Here is a 17,488-nt window from a genome sequence, read left to right on the forward strand (position 1 = left end):
GCTCTTCATTTTCTTGGCTATGCTGCTGCCACTGCAGCAAGAACAAGGAGGAAGGTCTCACTGTCTCTCACACTCTTTCCATGGGCATTCAGGACAGGGCAGGAAAGTGAGGGCTAAGGATAAGCGTTGAGAACTGGTCTCACCACAACCCCTCTGATTGGCATTTCCCCATCTTCCCCATTGGTATATTCCCTTCTTGTCTCTTCGTCACGTGACCAAGAGACAGTAGGCTATTTACATACTTAAAGTCTAAACACTACTAATCTATGTGACACACACCACTGGTTGCAGCATACCTGATCTAGGTTGGATAAACTGCTTGGATCCTGACTGAGTGCTTGATATTGACCTCTCAGCCTGTCTCCTGCAGCAATCTTCCGGAACCTCTTCAGATCCACAACATATAAAGCACTATAAAAAAGAGTAAGGTTTGCAGCAGTGTATTAGGACACATTTCTTTGTATCTGAAAAAATGGTAAGCATAATGCTGAAATGTTTCTCCTGTTACTAGTTGAAACATAGAAGTTCTACATTTTGTCTACATGTCCACCAGGATATCCCATTTAATGGGATTCCCAACATAGAACTTCAGTAGAAAAAACATAATGGATGTTTATACACTGGGTGGGAGATAGTGAAGAGACAGGCTGAATTGTTCAGCTCCTCTACCTGATATGGTATTTTCTTTTTCCAAGATGCGAAGCCCAATATCCCGACTTCCAGAAACGATAGCCATCCATTTCTGTACGACTATCGCAGAAGGGAGTATATCCGTACGGTGCTCCTTTCAGATCTATATCTCTGAGTTCTTTCAGGTCACTTCTGACAATCTAAACAAGAGGAGAAAGACAGAGGATGGTGTTGGAGTCACCCAAATTGGTGGCCATCATGACATCTTGTAGTAGCAAATTCCATAGTTTAACTATGCGCTTCAGTCTTTTCCACATCATTGCTTCACGTATTGTATGATCCCATCCCTTAGATTGGTTTTTTATTGTTGTCCAGCAAATTAGTAGGCTTGCGTGTGCCCATTAGCATACTGCAATGTACTTCATCAGTTGTTTTCTACCAACATGCCCCCAAGCGTGAGACTCAGTTAAATGGCACAGAACCCCCACAACTGTATCTTTCAGGAAGCCCAAGGGGACGGGGTGAGAGCAACTGAGCCCCAGTTTTGCAAAACACCCAGCTGGGCATCAGACTTGAAGCCGGAAGGGTAATCACTGGGCTTCCTGCCAGCCTTTCCAGACCAATACTCAGTTTGGAGCTCAAGCAGCTTTCAGCTGAAGGCCAGGTGTGGGAAAGGAAGCTCAATGTTCAGCTGTTCCCACCTTGAGAGAGGCTTTGGGGAGGAAGGTGGAAAAGGAATATCTGAAACCTTAAACCTGTTTTGAGACCAACTTTGGATGAGCAACCCAAAGGAAACAGATCAGGCTGTTATCAGAATGTAGACCGGTAATAACTAGCCCTTCCAACACTAAGACAGTTCAGGTATGAGATGGATCATCGAGACAACAATGCTACTCAACAGTAACTTGAGTTTTAACATAGTAGGGCTAGAATGAGTAGTAGCTGGTTGGAAACAGAGCTGTGTCCCTACCTTTGAACAACTGCAACAAAACATATTTTTCAAAGCACACACACACACTCATCAGAATATTATTGAGTATTTAACTACTATATTCCATATGTCTAGCACACATCTAGAACCAGAAAAGACACAGAAGACATGAATCAAGGCCATTATGGGAAGTAGTTCCATCTCAGCTTCCAGATGAAAGAGGTTTAGGGACACATTACATGAGCACAGCAATGTCAGCTTGGGGTAACAGTTGCTGACCAATCTATTCCCCACCAATGACCACAGACTGTATCATGCCACTATACTGCTCCAGGGCTATCGGTTCTGCTTAGCCATTTGCCGCCAAAGTGCACAGGACAGAGGATACATTTAAACAATCAGCAGAATCACATGGTTTTCCTGAACTTTACTCACTTCAGTGTGCAAGTGTAAAAAGCACTTTCACAAAACCTACTGGGGGAGAAGATCAGGCAGAATCTTCTCTCTAACACACTAGTTCTGTACATACAGGAAATGGAGCATTCAAACATGCCCCACGTTCACACTAAAGTGGTACAATCTAGCAAAAGCTTTATTGCGTTGCTGCCACATGTATTCGTCTTATATTATTGATTTTATTGTAATCTTATTTGCATTATTATGTGTGTTTTCTTAAATGCCTAGAGGAATTTATTTAATGAGGTGTTTCATACATTTCATAAATAAATAAAAATAAATGTGAAACTGCAGATCTGACTTAAGGCACATATTCAGGCATATGAACCAATGCAAACAAGAACTGCCTATACAGACTCCTTTAAATGTGATTTTTTTACCTGATCAGCATCAACAAAAATTATTTTGTCCACAGCCAAGGGGAAGAGAACATCCAAGAAGAGAATTTTGTAACCCCAGATGATTCTTTGCTTTTCTGTCTGTTGATGAAGCCAGCGGGGCCATTTGTACTGCACAAGTTCATATTGGAATCCATATTCTTCTGCCATGTAAGGAATAACTTCCTATAAAACAGCGGGAAAGCAAGCAATCCACACATGGTTGCCAATACAAGTAAACTGGTCAAGGTCACATGGGAAATGTGAGATAAGCAATACTCCCCACATCCTTCCCAGCTTCAAGCCCCCCACATGGATGTCTAATTCAAGGATGGCCCTTCTTATGCAGTCTTGGTGGCTGCTCTGTTCGCAGACGAGTCAGAACAATCCAACCTCCCACACAGACAGTCAACATCTATGATAAGGTTGGTAATCATCTAACACTAAATGCTTTACAAGTACAGTGCACATGCCCTTAGATAATATGGTGTCCACAGATACAGCTGTGTGTGAGAGCAAGATCGCATGTAGGACAAAGGGATTAATATGCTTTCTATTTTGCCTTTCCAGAATGTGCACAAGATAACAATATAATAAGATGTATACAAAACGTACACTGAGTCCTATTATTTCTTTTCCATATACGATAAATGGTGAGCATTTTTTTAAAAAAATGACTATACCTTGATTGTAATCTGACAGGGCCAGATAAAGGCAAATTGGGGGCAGAACTGGCCTGTGGGCAACCAGTTCCCCATCTCTGGTCTATATAATGCTATTCTCAGCTGAAAATGTTTTCTCTTTCCGAATTGATGAAGCTGGTCGAGAATCCTCATGAACTAGGCATATGATTAGCCTCCTGTTGCCAATTGCAGTGTTGATGTATCCCTTAACTGTGGCTGAAGGAGCAATGTGTGATCCCATTGCCCACTCTCAGTCTCTTAACCAGCCTTCCCCAACCTAGTGCCCCCTGGACATTTTGGACTACATCTTCCAATCAGCCCCAGTCAGCATGGTCAATTGCTTTGCTGGGTAGATCTGATGGGAGCTGTAGTCCAACACATCTGGAGGGTACCAGGTTGGGGAAGGCTGGTCTTAACCATGGTTAAGACACTGGCCCTGTTACATGTGAACTAGTCCCATCTCAATCTCTTCTCTATAGTTCAGAATCAACTGATACTGGATCTTACATAACTGCAATCTTAAGCTTTTAAGAGAGCCATGCCATCCTATGGTCCCTAGGCAAGTGTCACAGGGACCATAGGATGGTTCAGGAAACCCCTCTGAGGTCAGAGATGGCGCTTGGACCTTGGAAGGGGGAGTCGAAGTTCCAGCCCCAGACCCTTCTCCCTCACACCCGGCATGGAAAGAACCTCACCAGCTGCTTCTCCAAAGTTGGAAAAGCGACCTCGGGGGAGGAGGAAAGGGATGTTCTGGAGGGAGGGGAGGAGACCGGAGAAGTCAGGAGAATTACCCTGGGCCTCCTCCAACCTCTTTCCCTCCTCCTCCACAGTGTCCTTGCTAGATGGGCTGAAAGCCCATCTAGCGAAAATCAGGAAAGACACAGGATAGGGAGGTGAAGATCGCTTTCGCCACTCTTCCTGCCCTGCTGGCTTCAGTTCGGCAAGGGAAAGGAATCTTGGACTTCACCCTAACTTACCAAATCTGTTGCAAAATAAACTTACCAGAACTGGATTTTACCTAAGAAAGAATAAACCAGCTAACTGGCCTGATAGCAGTGCTGACAATGATCAAGGTATGTCCCTGTTAAAAGCTATATATACAAGGAAAGGAAAGGAAAGGAAAGGAAAGGAAAGGAAAGGAAAGGAAAGGAAAGGAAAGGAAAGGAAAGGAAAGGAAAGGAAAGGAAAGGAAAGGAAAGGAAAGGAAAGGAAAGGTTCCTCCTGTGCAAGCACTGGGTCATTACTGACCCCTAGAGGGACGCCTGCTTACGCTGGCGTTTTCATGGCAGACTATGGCAGGGTGGAAATGCAATTACATGACTATACGTGTATCTTTCAATTCATAACCTCAGAAATAAAATAGGAACTGATACTGATCCTTCTCAGCTAAAAGAGTCAAAGGCTGCTATTACTTTTAAATACTCACAAAGATTTTAATTTAAGAGGGAGATCCTGTGCTTACTTTAAATGTCGGTGACAGATAATTTTTCAGAAACCAAAATTTAACTGGTGTCTTGGTGTGCCGCAGAACAGAGAGCATCATAATTCTGGAACAAAAATATCGCACTGATGAATGCATTAGCATATGCACAACATAAAACACTACAACAAATATGTCAGAAGGTAACTTTATATTTGAGATCTTTACAGCTAGAAATACAAATCCAGTAACAAGCCTGTTTAACTACATTCATCTTGCTTCTACAGACTACAGCTCAAACAACCTGGCCTCCAACATTCGTAACCTCCATGTTCGATGCCATTCCCCGCTTTCAAGATTAAAATACAGATGAGCAACACATTCTATCCTAAAATACAACAGAAATCTTCCCTTACCTTAAAAAGCGTTCATATAAATGGCCAGAAGCAACAGAAAAGATGTTTAATATATCTGTTTTCTTCCCCCTTTCTGCTGTTCGAGTTCCTCCTGTATAACTTCAAAAGAGATTACCATTCAGCTTACATTTAAGACTAAGATCCGGTTGAAAAGTGTCATACAACTGGAATATTCTAGTTCCATCAAAACAAGAGGAAAAGGATGGAAGGCAGCAATCTAGAGGCAGAAGGGGAGGGAACCTCAAGATACACAAAACACTGCTTATTTGGCCAGCCAGAGGGCCTTCTTCGATTGTCTTCCCTAACAAGTTTAATGTAGTTTCAGCACTAAGTAAAGACTTTTTAAAAGTATGTTCAGGCCTTTTAAATTATATTTATTACAGTTATATCCTGTCTTTTCTCTAAGGAACTCAGAGCAGCAAACATGGCTATACATGGTTCTCCCCATCACCACCATTTTACTGTCACAACAACCCTGTGAGGTAGGCTAGGCTTGGGGATAGTTGCTGACTCAAGGTCACCCAGTGAGCTTTGTGAGCGAGTGGGATTGTAAACCTCGCTCTCCCATCTCAGCATTAAACCTGAGTCTCCCACTTTAGCTACTACACCACTCTGGCTCTCCTTTTACATCAGCGACTGGCAGCCTCCAGCCTGCAAGGTTCCCCAATCCGTTGCGGACAGCATTCCAGGAAAAGACGCTCTTTTCCGCAGGCCATGCTCCCTTACCTTTGATCTCATCCTTGGCTCAGTCATGAGAAGGAGAGTGAAACTAAGGGGGGCTTCCGATTGAGCTGGGTGGTCTTGACGCGCACCCTCCAAAGCCACACAGCACAGTGCTCCACCCCACGTCCTCCCCAGTGGGGAACGTGTGGGACAAGTGAAGCACGTGGGGCACTCAGCCGGCACCACTTTGGCACGCAGCACTACCCACTGCAGGAATCCAGCCTCGGGAAACTTTTCCAGGGGCAACAAGGCCCCTGGGGACAAAGTAGTTCCCCACCCGTTTTAGACCTTTACAGTTTTGGGTTTCTCTTTTAACCTGGTCTGGCTGGCTCCAAAAATGCTCTGGCTGCTAGTTCAGTTTTACTGTCCTAATTTAATTGCTTTTAAATGTATGCTAGCTGTTCGAAGTGCCTTTGGCTGAAGACCAGGATATGAAATGTCCCAAACAAAGAAGTGAAGAAACTACATAGAACAAGGTATATCATCTTCTTTAAGAACTAATGAGCCATGAATCCCTGAGAAAGAAAAGGCAAGAGTGTTGGTTCGGCCCAAATGCAAACAAACCAGTTTACCTTATCATGGAATTGTCTTCCTCTTCTCGGTCATTCAGGAGGTCTTCATTCATTTGGTCAGGTTTTTTCTCAACCTAGACATTAAAGCAAGTAGTGCTGTCAACAGATATAAAGCACCCAGCAAGCACCATTACTAACCATGCTGAGCTTTAACCTCACTGAAAAGAAAACAAAAAATTCCATCATTCCCATAAGGATTTATTATCATACATACTTGGACTTCGATGATTTTGCTTCTGAAACTATTTAATACCACAATAACCTCTTCTGGGACTTCAGAAGAATCAGTTCCTTCATGCCTAGGAAGAAAAAAAAAGTTGATTATTTATCTGCAGACCAAAAAAAAATCACTTTTTAAAAATTATGACACAGAAAAGTAGAACAGTTTGCTCAGAAAATGAAAGCCTCCAGTTCACAGCATGTATTGTATACTAGCTGACTAATTTAGGAGATTTTCCACATTTATATGTTTCCAGCAGAGGCTTTTGGCAGGAAGAAATATTTAGGAGAATTTAGCGGGGGGTGGGAAGTTCATATCAATTTAGCAAGAAAATTATCTCAACAAAGCTTAAAACAATATGGTACTATTGGTAAATTGTGGTATACAATGGCTGCATTCCAGAGCAGAAGTCTTTCCACTGAAGACCACCTGCCACAAAACTCCACACTTGGGATATCAGTATCTTTAAGCCACAGACTCAGCATCTTAAGGTTAATTCAAAATGCAAAATATGTTGTTGAACCTTCATGTAAAAAATAATCCTAATCACGCTGAACAACAACAAGTGGCTGTTTGGAAAACTCTGTTGCCAAGTCTGTCAGACAAGTCTCTGAAGCCCAGTTATGAATACCAATCCCTCCCCTAAATATCTCTACATGCAAAAGACAGGACTGTTGCAATTAAAAACAACAGCTTACTGATTCAGCCTCAGCAGAGCACCCTTCAGGCATTCTTAGAAAAGAAGCAAACAACCATCTGGTAATCTCTTGCAAATATCTGGACCCTTCCCAGTAAGCCTTCGGAAGGACTCTTCTTAAGGTAAGCAGTCTAGAATATTACCAATAGACACACCGCAACAGGAGATGCCAAGACTGGCTTTATTGTAAGATGTTTCTGGCTTGAGTAACAGCCAGAAACATCTTACAGTAAAAACAATTCCCCCTGCTCTTGTAATCCAGTAATGACTTTACCTAGTATCTCTCTGTTTTACGCAACAAGACAAGCTGCAGATCAAACGAACATAAATCAAAGGGATTTTGTTTACTTTCTCCCCAGTATGTAGCTAATCCACTCTGGGCAGTTTACACACTGGCCCAATCAAGATTTGTTGCTCTGCAGGGGACAGAACAGACAGGCATTCCTGCCCATTGGGTGGAAACAACATTGTGTGCCTGTGAGATCTTTGTAGGATCTCCCCCCCACCCGCAACACACGCACACATGCGTGCGCGCACACACGCCACTCCCACTCCTCATTGTCCTGATAATAGGAGGATAATAGATAAGTGGCATGTTGTTTAGCATAGGCTAATGCCTAACACTGAAAAAGAACGCCAGATATAAAAAACACTTTTTAATTGTCTTTGTTTACCATATTATAGTATTACATGATGGCCAAAACTCTGGGGTCCCTAATAAGACAGAGCCACCACAACCTCTACAGCACTATCCTAGAGATAATGGCCATTTCACAACTGCCACCCCTAGCAGTCAAAGCACAGCATACCTTTCCAAAGGACTGCATTAGAAGGCCAAGATTTATAAGGGCCATCAAGGAGAATGAAAGGGAGTAGAAAGGACCAGGGGTCTGGGTTCGGATGTCACGCTAAGCAGGAGCCAATCGTGGGTTGCTGAGTAAAAGTCTGGAGTGCATGAATAAGTGTTTTTAAACCAGGTCTGTATTTCAAACACTGCAAGTGAGTCATCCATTCTGCTGTCCGAACCAGGTTTGAAATTGCAGTGAATTTGAAAAGTGCTTTTGTTTTAATTGTGGAGGAAGGGTTTACCTGTAATTTAATTGCGTACCTGTATTTTATTGTAATGCCATAGTGTGAACTTCCCTGAAACATATTTGTGTGAACAGTAGTATACAAATACCTTCAATAAACAAGGGCACAACACTATGCATGTTTAGCAGAAGACTGGGGAATGCTGGGAGTTATAGGACTTTCTTCTGTCTGAACATGCATAGTGTTGCGCCCTGAGTGGTGGTAGGGTCCAGCCCCCCAGCTCCAGCTGGAGAGGAAACACGAGCTGGCAGCAGAGGGGCAGCGGTATGGTGGAGCCAGGGCTCACAGGATCAAAGCACTGGATCTCCTGATCAGCAGGGACTATGGCATCATCTGCCACCCCCCTCAGGCTTGTCTTTTCTCTCTGACCTTAGTTACAATCCTCACAGTAGTTGGTGGGGTGGGATGGATATTCTCAGCAAGAATATATTGTTGCCAACCATCCCTCTGGTAATGCAAAATATTTTGGAGTAGCTTGGTCTTAACTTTACAAAAGACCTGCTCCCAGAGGAGATGAAAATGGCTACAACTGGTTTGCTGATATGGAACAACATCACTGCCTTCATTTTTGGACTCTCCTTGGGAGCCTGACTATGGGACTGTCATAATGGGTGTCTGCACTTCAAAAGTTACCATTACACCACTGCGGAGGGGATAACAGATAGGCAAACTCTCTGGAAGGATAAAGGGATATAACCTAGCAGTTTTCCCTCAGTGATAAACTTCCTAGACTAAGGAAAATGCAGCAGACTTTGGAGCTGTATAGCAGGACATAGCACGGGACTAACTTTGAGGGATAAACTGATGATTCCCAGGACCAGGACCTTGGGCTGTGGCGATAATGCCCCTGCTTGAACTGCCTCCTCCAAGTGGCAGCCCTGCTCAGGGTGCAGGGAGTAGGCAATCTCTGCCTCACTTGCAGGGCTCCTGGTTGAAGCCCCATGCAGCCTGACAACACTATAAATAGAGAAGCACTGGATTGGACTGCAAATGAATCGTAATAATCAGACTGAAATCCTGTCACCCAAGATACCAAATTTAGATCTGCCGTCATCTACAGCAACACAGGGTAAGAAATTCTGGTTTACAGGTGCAGGTGCTTCAAAATGATAATTGTTGTCATGAATAGTGCAACCATAAGTGTCTAAATAGCAGAGGTTGTTGTTGTTTTTTCTTAAAAGAAGAATAATTTCAAGAAGGAAGTTAGTTATCTGAAAGCTAATACGTTCTAAAAAAGAAAAACATCAGAGGTTTATTTATTTAATTCATTGATTAATTTATTTATATCTTGCCTTTCCACCAAAAATGGTGCTCAAGGAGGCTAAGAATAATAAAATTGGGATTAAAACAGAACTGAATTAAAACATAAAACCAACAAATTAAAAAACACAATTGGATTTGGTGCACTTGGTCACAAGTCACATCATGGTGAGAGAGAGAGAGAGAGAGATTGATTCAGTGCTTTAGGAAAAATACTAAACCAAAGCAAGCCAAATTCTGCACTAACAAAAGTCAAATTCTGCAAGCTAAACTCTGGGAAGGAAGCACTTATTTTAATGTAATTTGTTCTGTTCTTGAAGTTGTTTTTAAAAAAAAAATAAAAGCAACAGTTCTTGGGATTGAACTTTTGTAGTAAGACTGTGGGGTCATGCAACACTTTTAGTCCTGTATGCAGATTAAGGTGCTGATAGTCTGCCACTGTTAAACTTGTTGCACTAAAAGAAATTAACACTAGCACAATGGGAAGCAACACAGTGCTTGCTAGCACAACCCTGGAAACTAGCCCAAACTAGCACTTCCAGAATGGGACAAGCCAGTGGAACTCCATTCCGCAAGCTCCACTGATTTGTCCCGGTCCAGAAGCACTAGTTTGGTCTAATTTCTGGTTGAACTAAAAAGCATGAGCTTCCTGTTGCGCTAGCACTGGTTTTGGCCAGTGCAGCGGCAGTGTTGGATACTGCCCTGAGACTTTGTACTGCAAGGAGTTGAAACTCACAGTTCAAGTGGAAAGGATGAGGACTGCAGCAAAAGTCCACTTGTTTGAACAAGGATGGTCTGGTGAACATCAGACCTGTTGAGGCTGAAGATGCAAGGAGCTAGCAAGTTTAGTCAAAATGCCAAGTCAGATGATACTGGTGGAAAGTGCAGAATGAACAGCATCTTATGCTGATGTCTTTGACAGTCTCCCCTTCAGCAATTCCAGTATTTCACTGAATTCAATTTAAAATCTGAGTTGAACACTATTGCTAAAAGACAGGTTACAACTTACTTAAATATCTGGTAGATGTCTTCAGATCTTCCTTCACGAAGTCTCAAAATCCAAGCACCTGGATTTGCTTTTAACTGAAAATAACCCTACAAAGCAAACAAAAAAATCCCACTGGTCTTAAGGGAGTGAGAGGAGAACACTGCTTATACAGATATTGTCCCACAAAAGGTGAATGGCATGTGTTTATTTACATCAGTAGTCAGTGAAATCTACCCCATCTGTTTGGATCTCACAGTGTAATGAAAGCAAGTATTTACACAAGCAATTGTTATTTGCCCTCATATAACTTCCATTTGTCGTTGTAGTTTTATCTTTGTAATGATATTTGCATTAATAACATTATAAGGCAGTGGGACCAGCAGCAAAAATGATTATGGAGTACTAAACCCTATTAAAGGTTTGTGCAAGGAGCAGTGTCTTCAACCAGTATTTAAGCGCCAAAGAAGTGGCTAGGTAAATGGATGGGATGAGGTGAGCATTCCACAAATCAGATGCCACAACCGATAAGGCCCTGTCCTTTGTTGCCACTCATGTCATCTCAGGGGCTGAGGGCAAGGTGAGCAAGGGCTCTGAAAATAATTTAAACAACTAGGAAGGTTGTATTCACGGTAGCAGAAAAGGAAGCGTTATGGTTCCATTTTTATCAACAGAGTACAAAAATCAAATATTAAGTGCAAAACAATGTAACCCATGGTGGCAGTAAAAAAAACTCCCCCACACTTTGGCATATGCTTTAGTTTATATTTATTTCATTTTTGCTGCTTCAACATGATATGCAGACTGACCCTTTGTATGCTTACTCAGAAGCAAGTCTGCTTAGTTCAATGAGGCTTATGCCTAAGTAAATACGCATATTTACTTGTTTCACTCAAGTTCTAGAAAACGTCTCCGAAATTAATTCATTATATATATTAAACATCCCAATATAAAACTACTATTTGATGCACTTGTTTGTCCAATGAAGTGATTATCTCTATTTACTTTGATTACATTATAACATCACATAGTTGAGTCTGGTGATTGGGAGAGGTATTTTATTACATGGGTGACTGACATCAGCTCTCCAGGGAACCTTTTATTATGCTGGAAGTACCCGAATAATAAATATTAAGCGAGGAAACGTGGTAACTTCATGCCTCCTTTCCAAGTCATGTGACTTCCTAACTCACATTACTGGATATGGTGAGATGACTTTTTTAACTGCTAGAGCAGAGGTGGGCAACACATAAGCCCCAACTGTTTCTGCAGCCTCCACTTCTTCCCCTGACACTGCATTTGCTGCTGAAACTGTGGCAGTGGCAGCCAAAATTGCAGCCATTTCCCATTGAAACAAGGCATGTGGGCTGTGCATGCCCTTGTTTACAAGCACCATCTCTTCTCTTTGAGGCTTCTGGATGCCGCAGTGGTGGCAGGATGCAGGAAGTGCAACTGCTGGCAGACATGGTGTGTGCACCCTGCACACTTTCTTTTGATGGAAAATTGCCACAATTTGGGCTGCTGCCAGTGATGGAAAATCTGGTGGCAGGATGTGGACCCTGGTGGATTCTGGGGAGGGCAATGTGGGCCCCCAATTGCCGAAGTTGCGCCCCCCGCCCTAGAGCAACAAGGGTAGCAACCTGGATGGATAAGCACCTTCCCTATCTTATATAGGCCCATCATCTCCATGGGTTGGAGAAGGCAAGTAACTCACTCCAGAGGTATTGCTCTGTGCTCTTTGCTCACTCACTGATCTGTAAGTGAGATTCACAACCACAGGCCATCTTTTAATTGATCCCATAGCTTACATTTCCAGCTTGTTGGAAGTAGCCATACCAGTCCCTTCTTGGCAAACAAGAGTGGAAAATTCAAATAATAATAGGTCAGTTATGTCCAGATGATATATTTCTAGGTAGTATTTCTATAGTGAGCATTTATCCAAATTAGATACATATTCTCTTGTCTTAGCTAGTATCTACCGTGTTGATGACAATGAGAGACCACATCTTAGGATGCTGGAAAATAAACATTTCATTCCAAAGCTTGGGCTTGGAATAAAACATTTATTTTCCAGAATGAGCCTGGAATAAAACGTTTTGTTTTCAAGCATCTTGAGAAGTGGTCTCTCTTTATGGTGGGTTTATATTGGATGCTTTCCATTTTTTTTAAGCATTTGTCATTACCTACCAGGTTGGCCATCACAATGGTATCAACTTTAACAGGATTATTTCTCGTTCCCAGAGTGAACTGCAATCCACGAGGTGGCTGTCTATTGGCCACATCAAGACAACGCCCTTCAAGCAACAAATTCTCCAATTTGTACTCTGCTGAAACAACACCATCTACCTGTGGAAGAAACGCATACTTTCATTATTTTAAAATTCCATGTGTTAGAAAAAAGGCACATACGGTCAGTCAAATGTTTTGGCAACAGTCTTGCACAGAGTGCGTAGTCCCACTGATGTCATTTGACCTAATGCAGCCTAAGTTTCACAGTTCTGCTTTTCAAATAAGGGATTGCTGCATTGTTGTCAGCTGAAGAAAGGGGAATCACTGTCTTTTCCCTCCTTCACCAAATGACTTTAATTTGTCAAATCTCCTTGAAAACCAAAAATGCTGCTGTTGACACTTCTGAATTTGTGGGCAAGAAACTCTGGGGGAATGTCTGGTTGGTTTATTTTTCAGTGTGCCAACCTGAGTCTGGTGAAGAAGCTCTAAGTTGTTATATTCCATCCAGAACCCTTCAAATGTGCTGTTAGTTTCTCAGCTGCTGTCTGGCCTAAATTTCGAGCTCCTGGGACACTTTCTTCTCTCCACACACACGTGTCGGTCAAACATATGAGGATGCCCAGGCTGATGGTCTTGGGTGAGTTCAACTTTCATGCTGAGGCTGTGATTTCCAAGGCAGCTCAAGACTTCATGGCTGCCATGACAACCATAGGGTTGTTCCCGCATGTCATCTGCCCAACACATGTGGCAGGACATACTCTTAATTTGGTCTTCACTACTGGGCAGGAGGATGGTGATTTAGAAGTGGAGGACCTAACACTGGACCTATAGTCATGGTTAGATCATGTTCTATTGAGGTTTAGACTTTTGGCTCCTTTCCCCTTCTGCAAGGGGGGGGGTCTTTGCAGAACTGTCTGCCCCCAGAGAAAGATGGAACATGATGGATTTTTGGGGGCACTGTGGGATTTTCCTGCTGTTATGGCTGGCACTTCTGTTGAAGCCTTGGTCTCCAAGTAGGATTCAGAGACGACCAGAGCAGCTGACAAGATTGCTCTTAAGTGGTCTCTTCTGTTTGGCCAAGCCTGCTTGGCTGCATAGTTATACTATGGAGCTGTGGGCTATGAAGTAACGGGGAAGACATCTGGAATGAAGATGAAGGAAGAGTTGTGCCATATCTGACTGAACACAGGTTATAGCCCATTACTGAGCCTACTCTGTGGTGGTGATGGTGACAGGATTTCTTTTCTACCATCATTGCATCCTCTCAGTGTTGCCTTGCAGAGCTTTTTTGGGTGGTTCATAGTTGCTTGTCAGTTTCCAGGCCCAACTCAAAGTGCTGGTGTTGACCTTTAAAGCCCAAAACAGCTTAGGACCCCTCTTCTTGAAGGAGCTTCTCCCATTCCCCTGCCCAATTGCTAAGATCATCTTAGGATTTGCAAAGATCTTTCTGTAAAAAGAGTAAAATGGCCATCTAAAGGTCCTTGATTGAGAGTTGTCATTAAGGTGAGGTTGCACATGCCTTGCAAATATTTGCAGATGCAATTAAGGTCGCAGTAATCCCAAAGGCCAGATTAGTAAGTTTTGTGTTAAATGATAGCTATGATGAAAAAAACCAGTTTTGTTGGGTCACAAGGAAGGTCTGAACTGAAAAAAAGTTTAAACAATTCAGGGTTTGTAAAGGTGTTTTGTAAACCTGTGGAGTACTATTGACCCCCGATGTTAAAGGAAGTGAGTGATTTGCCTATTATAAAAATAGACAAAATATTGTTTTTTCACCCTCCATGCTTTTTTCATAAATGAAATGGGCAAAACGCTTTCTCGGCTAAGTAGCTGTAGACATGAAAAGTTACTAAGAAAATTAACTAGCATTTTGTAGGGTCACTCATGGTACCTTATGTGCACAGTTTTTCGGTTTTCTCAATCATTCCAATAAGAGTAGAACTGACCCCCAAAGCAATTAAACATTCATTTTACACTAAATTAAGGGGGGGCTTGAAACACCATACTGCAATCCACACCTTGTCATGGTCGAGGACTGACTGGAACACAAAGTTATGGAAGAATGACACAAGCGTATGTTGCCATTAGCCTTCAACTTTGACGAGGTATGAATAGCCACGTGGTATTTCAAGCTGCCCTCCTTAATTAATATTTTTCCCAGTGCTGGTGGGGTGCACTGGACATCATCCGCCAATGAAGGGTTAAATAAAACAATTTGCTACTTAAAAATAACAACACATCAAGTTATGGTTTTCTCTGAATCAACAGCTTTCTTGATTCCATACCCAGTACGCATTCAAATATTTTCTTTTGCCATTAAAGAATCCAAACTTGAACGGAAGGAGTATGAGTAACGGAGTTATGGACCTCACAGTGAAATAAGTGTGTCAGAGAGAGAATAAGCACTTTTCAAGGCTTCCATATTCTTTTTCTTAGGGCATGTCTGGACAAGGAGGTAAAAGTTTTAAAGAAAGTACAGATCTTGAAAGGTTTTATAAGGGGGTTTAAAAAAAGATTACAAATTTGGTCACTGCATATTTGTAGAATTTCTACAGACGTGTTTAGGAACTGGTACTTACATCTTTTAAATGAATGTTATCAAGGTCATAAGAACTGTTCACTGCTTCAACCAACCAGCTTTCTGGAGTTATCATGTTTAGCGTTAGAAGAGGGGATTCTGGCATTTCAAGGAAGTTGGCCCCAGGTGGACGAGGAAAGAAATTATTGGTCCCAGCAGTGAGTTCTGGCTCCAGAACAAAACGATAAAAACTGTGGCATAAAGAAATATTGTAACTGTTAAACAAAAGTAGGAAAGGAAAGGTAAAAAGCAACTGAAAGGTTTGCATAAGAACTTTAAAAAAAATGAGCTTCTGCCGTGCATTAAAAACGTGGTTGTTCAGGGAGGCATTTGGGGAGGGTGAGGGTATTTTAGAAAACGTTTTTATTGTAGAATTTTATTGTTTTAAATTGTTTTATTGTACGTTGTACATCGCCCAGAGTGGCTGGGTGACCAGCCAGATGGGCGATTAATAACAACAACAACAACAACAACAACAACAACACTTCTGGATGCTCTGATCCTATTTTATACATTCATTATTGCTGAGCACGTAATACTGCTAATTTTTGAAGCAGTCAATTCATAAGTTACAAGGCATTGGAAGCGATCTTTTATGCCCTTTCTTTATTTTTAATTCCTAAAGGCTTTATAGTTCTTCTAATTTGGGTCTCATTCCTATGAAGCATTTACCAGACAAGCCCTTGACAAACACACTCTCTTCATTGTTCAACACATGCCAGAACATGGCAATCCCCATGAGCCCCAGGAAAAGAGAACACACAGTTCAAGGTGTGCCACTTGGCAGCAGTATGCAACTGTCCTATTACATGGGCAAGTCCACAAGCCCTTCACAAATATGAGGCAAGCAGTGATTAATTTCCTGCCCAGAACCCATTTTATGCCTGGGAGAAAGCAAAATACAACTCACAAAAACTCATAATATTGTAACAAATGATCTAATTATTTTGGTAAAAAGGAGCGGGCTTCCTGGCTGTTGGTTACGGAGTATAAAGCAAATCCTGGAAAATGACAAATAAATGGTAATATGATGAGCTCTGATAAGCAATCTAGTTATTAGCTTTTTTCCTAGAATATACTTCGCTTAAAGGACAATTTTGTTGCATTAATACTCCACTAATGCTATATAAATACCAAGGGATACATTGCTGCAATTACATTAAGCAAGGTTTTGACAGAGCACAGCTAACTTCTGTGTGCATTTATCACACAGAAGAGGCAAGTGAGTGTTGATGGAACACCATGTATTTATGAGATATCAAAGGAAAGGAGGATTCTGGGAGAAAGACAACTGCACTGAAGACCAAGGAGCAGCGGAGAGTGGGAAACGCAGACATTTTCAGGGCACTGAGACCATCAGGAGAGCATGGAGTCATGATCTGATAACTGGAATGGCCTATGAAAGTCAACACCTTGCAAGAGGGGTAGGAAACCCTTTTCCTGTTGAAGTCTGCATTTTCTCGGGTGTAACATGTCTGGGACTGCATGCTTAGAAGTGATTTGTCAAGGGCCCAAGTTAGATATGAGCAAGGCCAGAGCTGAAAGCGGGTGGCGACACCTCTTTTCTCTCTGGGCCACCCCCTCTTCTTTCCTCTCTCTATTTATGACATCCCCTTCTCTCTCCCCCTTGTGAGGGGGCAGCTGAGGGACAGATCCTTCTCAACTAATCCCTTGCAGAGGGCCTTTGAAATCAGGCAAGGGTCACAGGTTGCCCCCCACCCACCGTCCCACCCCTACTCTATAGGCAAGTCAACTACTACATCTAACTAGAAATCACATCACTGCACACATTTCAAGAATAAACTTTCCCATGCGGCTTACCTCTTCAGAGGTACTTCTGACAGCTTGGATCTACAGTTCATGAACAGCCTCAGCCTCATGTTGACAATCTGGCCAAGTATCTAATAGAAATACAACCCATTATTGTGTGTGGAACTTTTCCCGTTTCAGAGTTACGGACAAAGAATTCTACTTGTGCAGATCTGTTTAATCTTTGCATGGGGCAACTTAATTCCCAGCACTATACTCACATATGAATGTTGTTGTCCGCACCTATTTTACACCACACCCTTCTCCGCTTCACCCCCTTCACTCCTACTTTGTCCATAATTAAAAGAACCCTTCAAAAGAGTTAAGCCTAACTAGAAGGAAGGGCTGCTGTCCTGGATTTTCTTACACCCTATGCCATCGGAGATACTTAGGGTTGCATTCAATGGGTT

At 42.3% G+C, this 17,488-nt stretch overlaps 1 protein-coding gene across 1 annotated transcript in view; it reads right to left on the reverse strand.

Annotated features, from left to right (window-relative positions):
* Positions 1-17,488, reverse strand: part of UGGT2 (UDP-glucose glycoprotein glucosyltransferase 2) — a 98,823-nt gene that overhangs the window by 7,938 nt on the left and 73,397 nt on the right. The window contains exons 26-36 of the mRNA XM_084844748.1: positions 17,091-17,170; positions 15,271-15,460; positions 12,650-12,808; positions 10,487-10,572; positions 6,423-6,507; positions 6,209-6,282; positions 4,914-5,012; positions 4,540-4,624; positions 2,398-2,580; positions 670-830; positions 297-411 (exon numbers count right to left, since the gene is read on the reverse strand). Coding sequence (XP_084700874.1) covers positions 297-411; positions 670-830; positions 2,398-2,580; positions 4,540-4,624; positions 4,914-5,012; positions 6,209-6,282; positions 6,423-6,507; positions 10,487-10,572; positions 12,650-12,808; positions 15,271-15,460; positions 17,091-17,170 — 1,317 coding nt within the window. The remainder of the gene's footprint in view (positions 1-296; positions 412-669; positions 831-2,397; positions 2,581-4,539; positions 4,625-4,913; positions 5,013-6,208; positions 6,283-6,422; positions 6,508-10,486; positions 10,573-12,649; positions 12,809-15,270; positions 15,461-17,090; positions 17,171-17,488) is intronic.

Source organism: Heloderma suspectum, chromosome 3, assembly GCF_057233095.1.
Source record: "Heloderma suspectum isolate Gila_16-S chromosome 3, 16-S_ref, whole genome shotgun sequence".
NCBI classification, from domain to species: Eukaryota; Metazoa; Chordata; class Lepidosauria; order Squamata; family Helodermatidae; genus Heloderma; species Heloderma suspectum.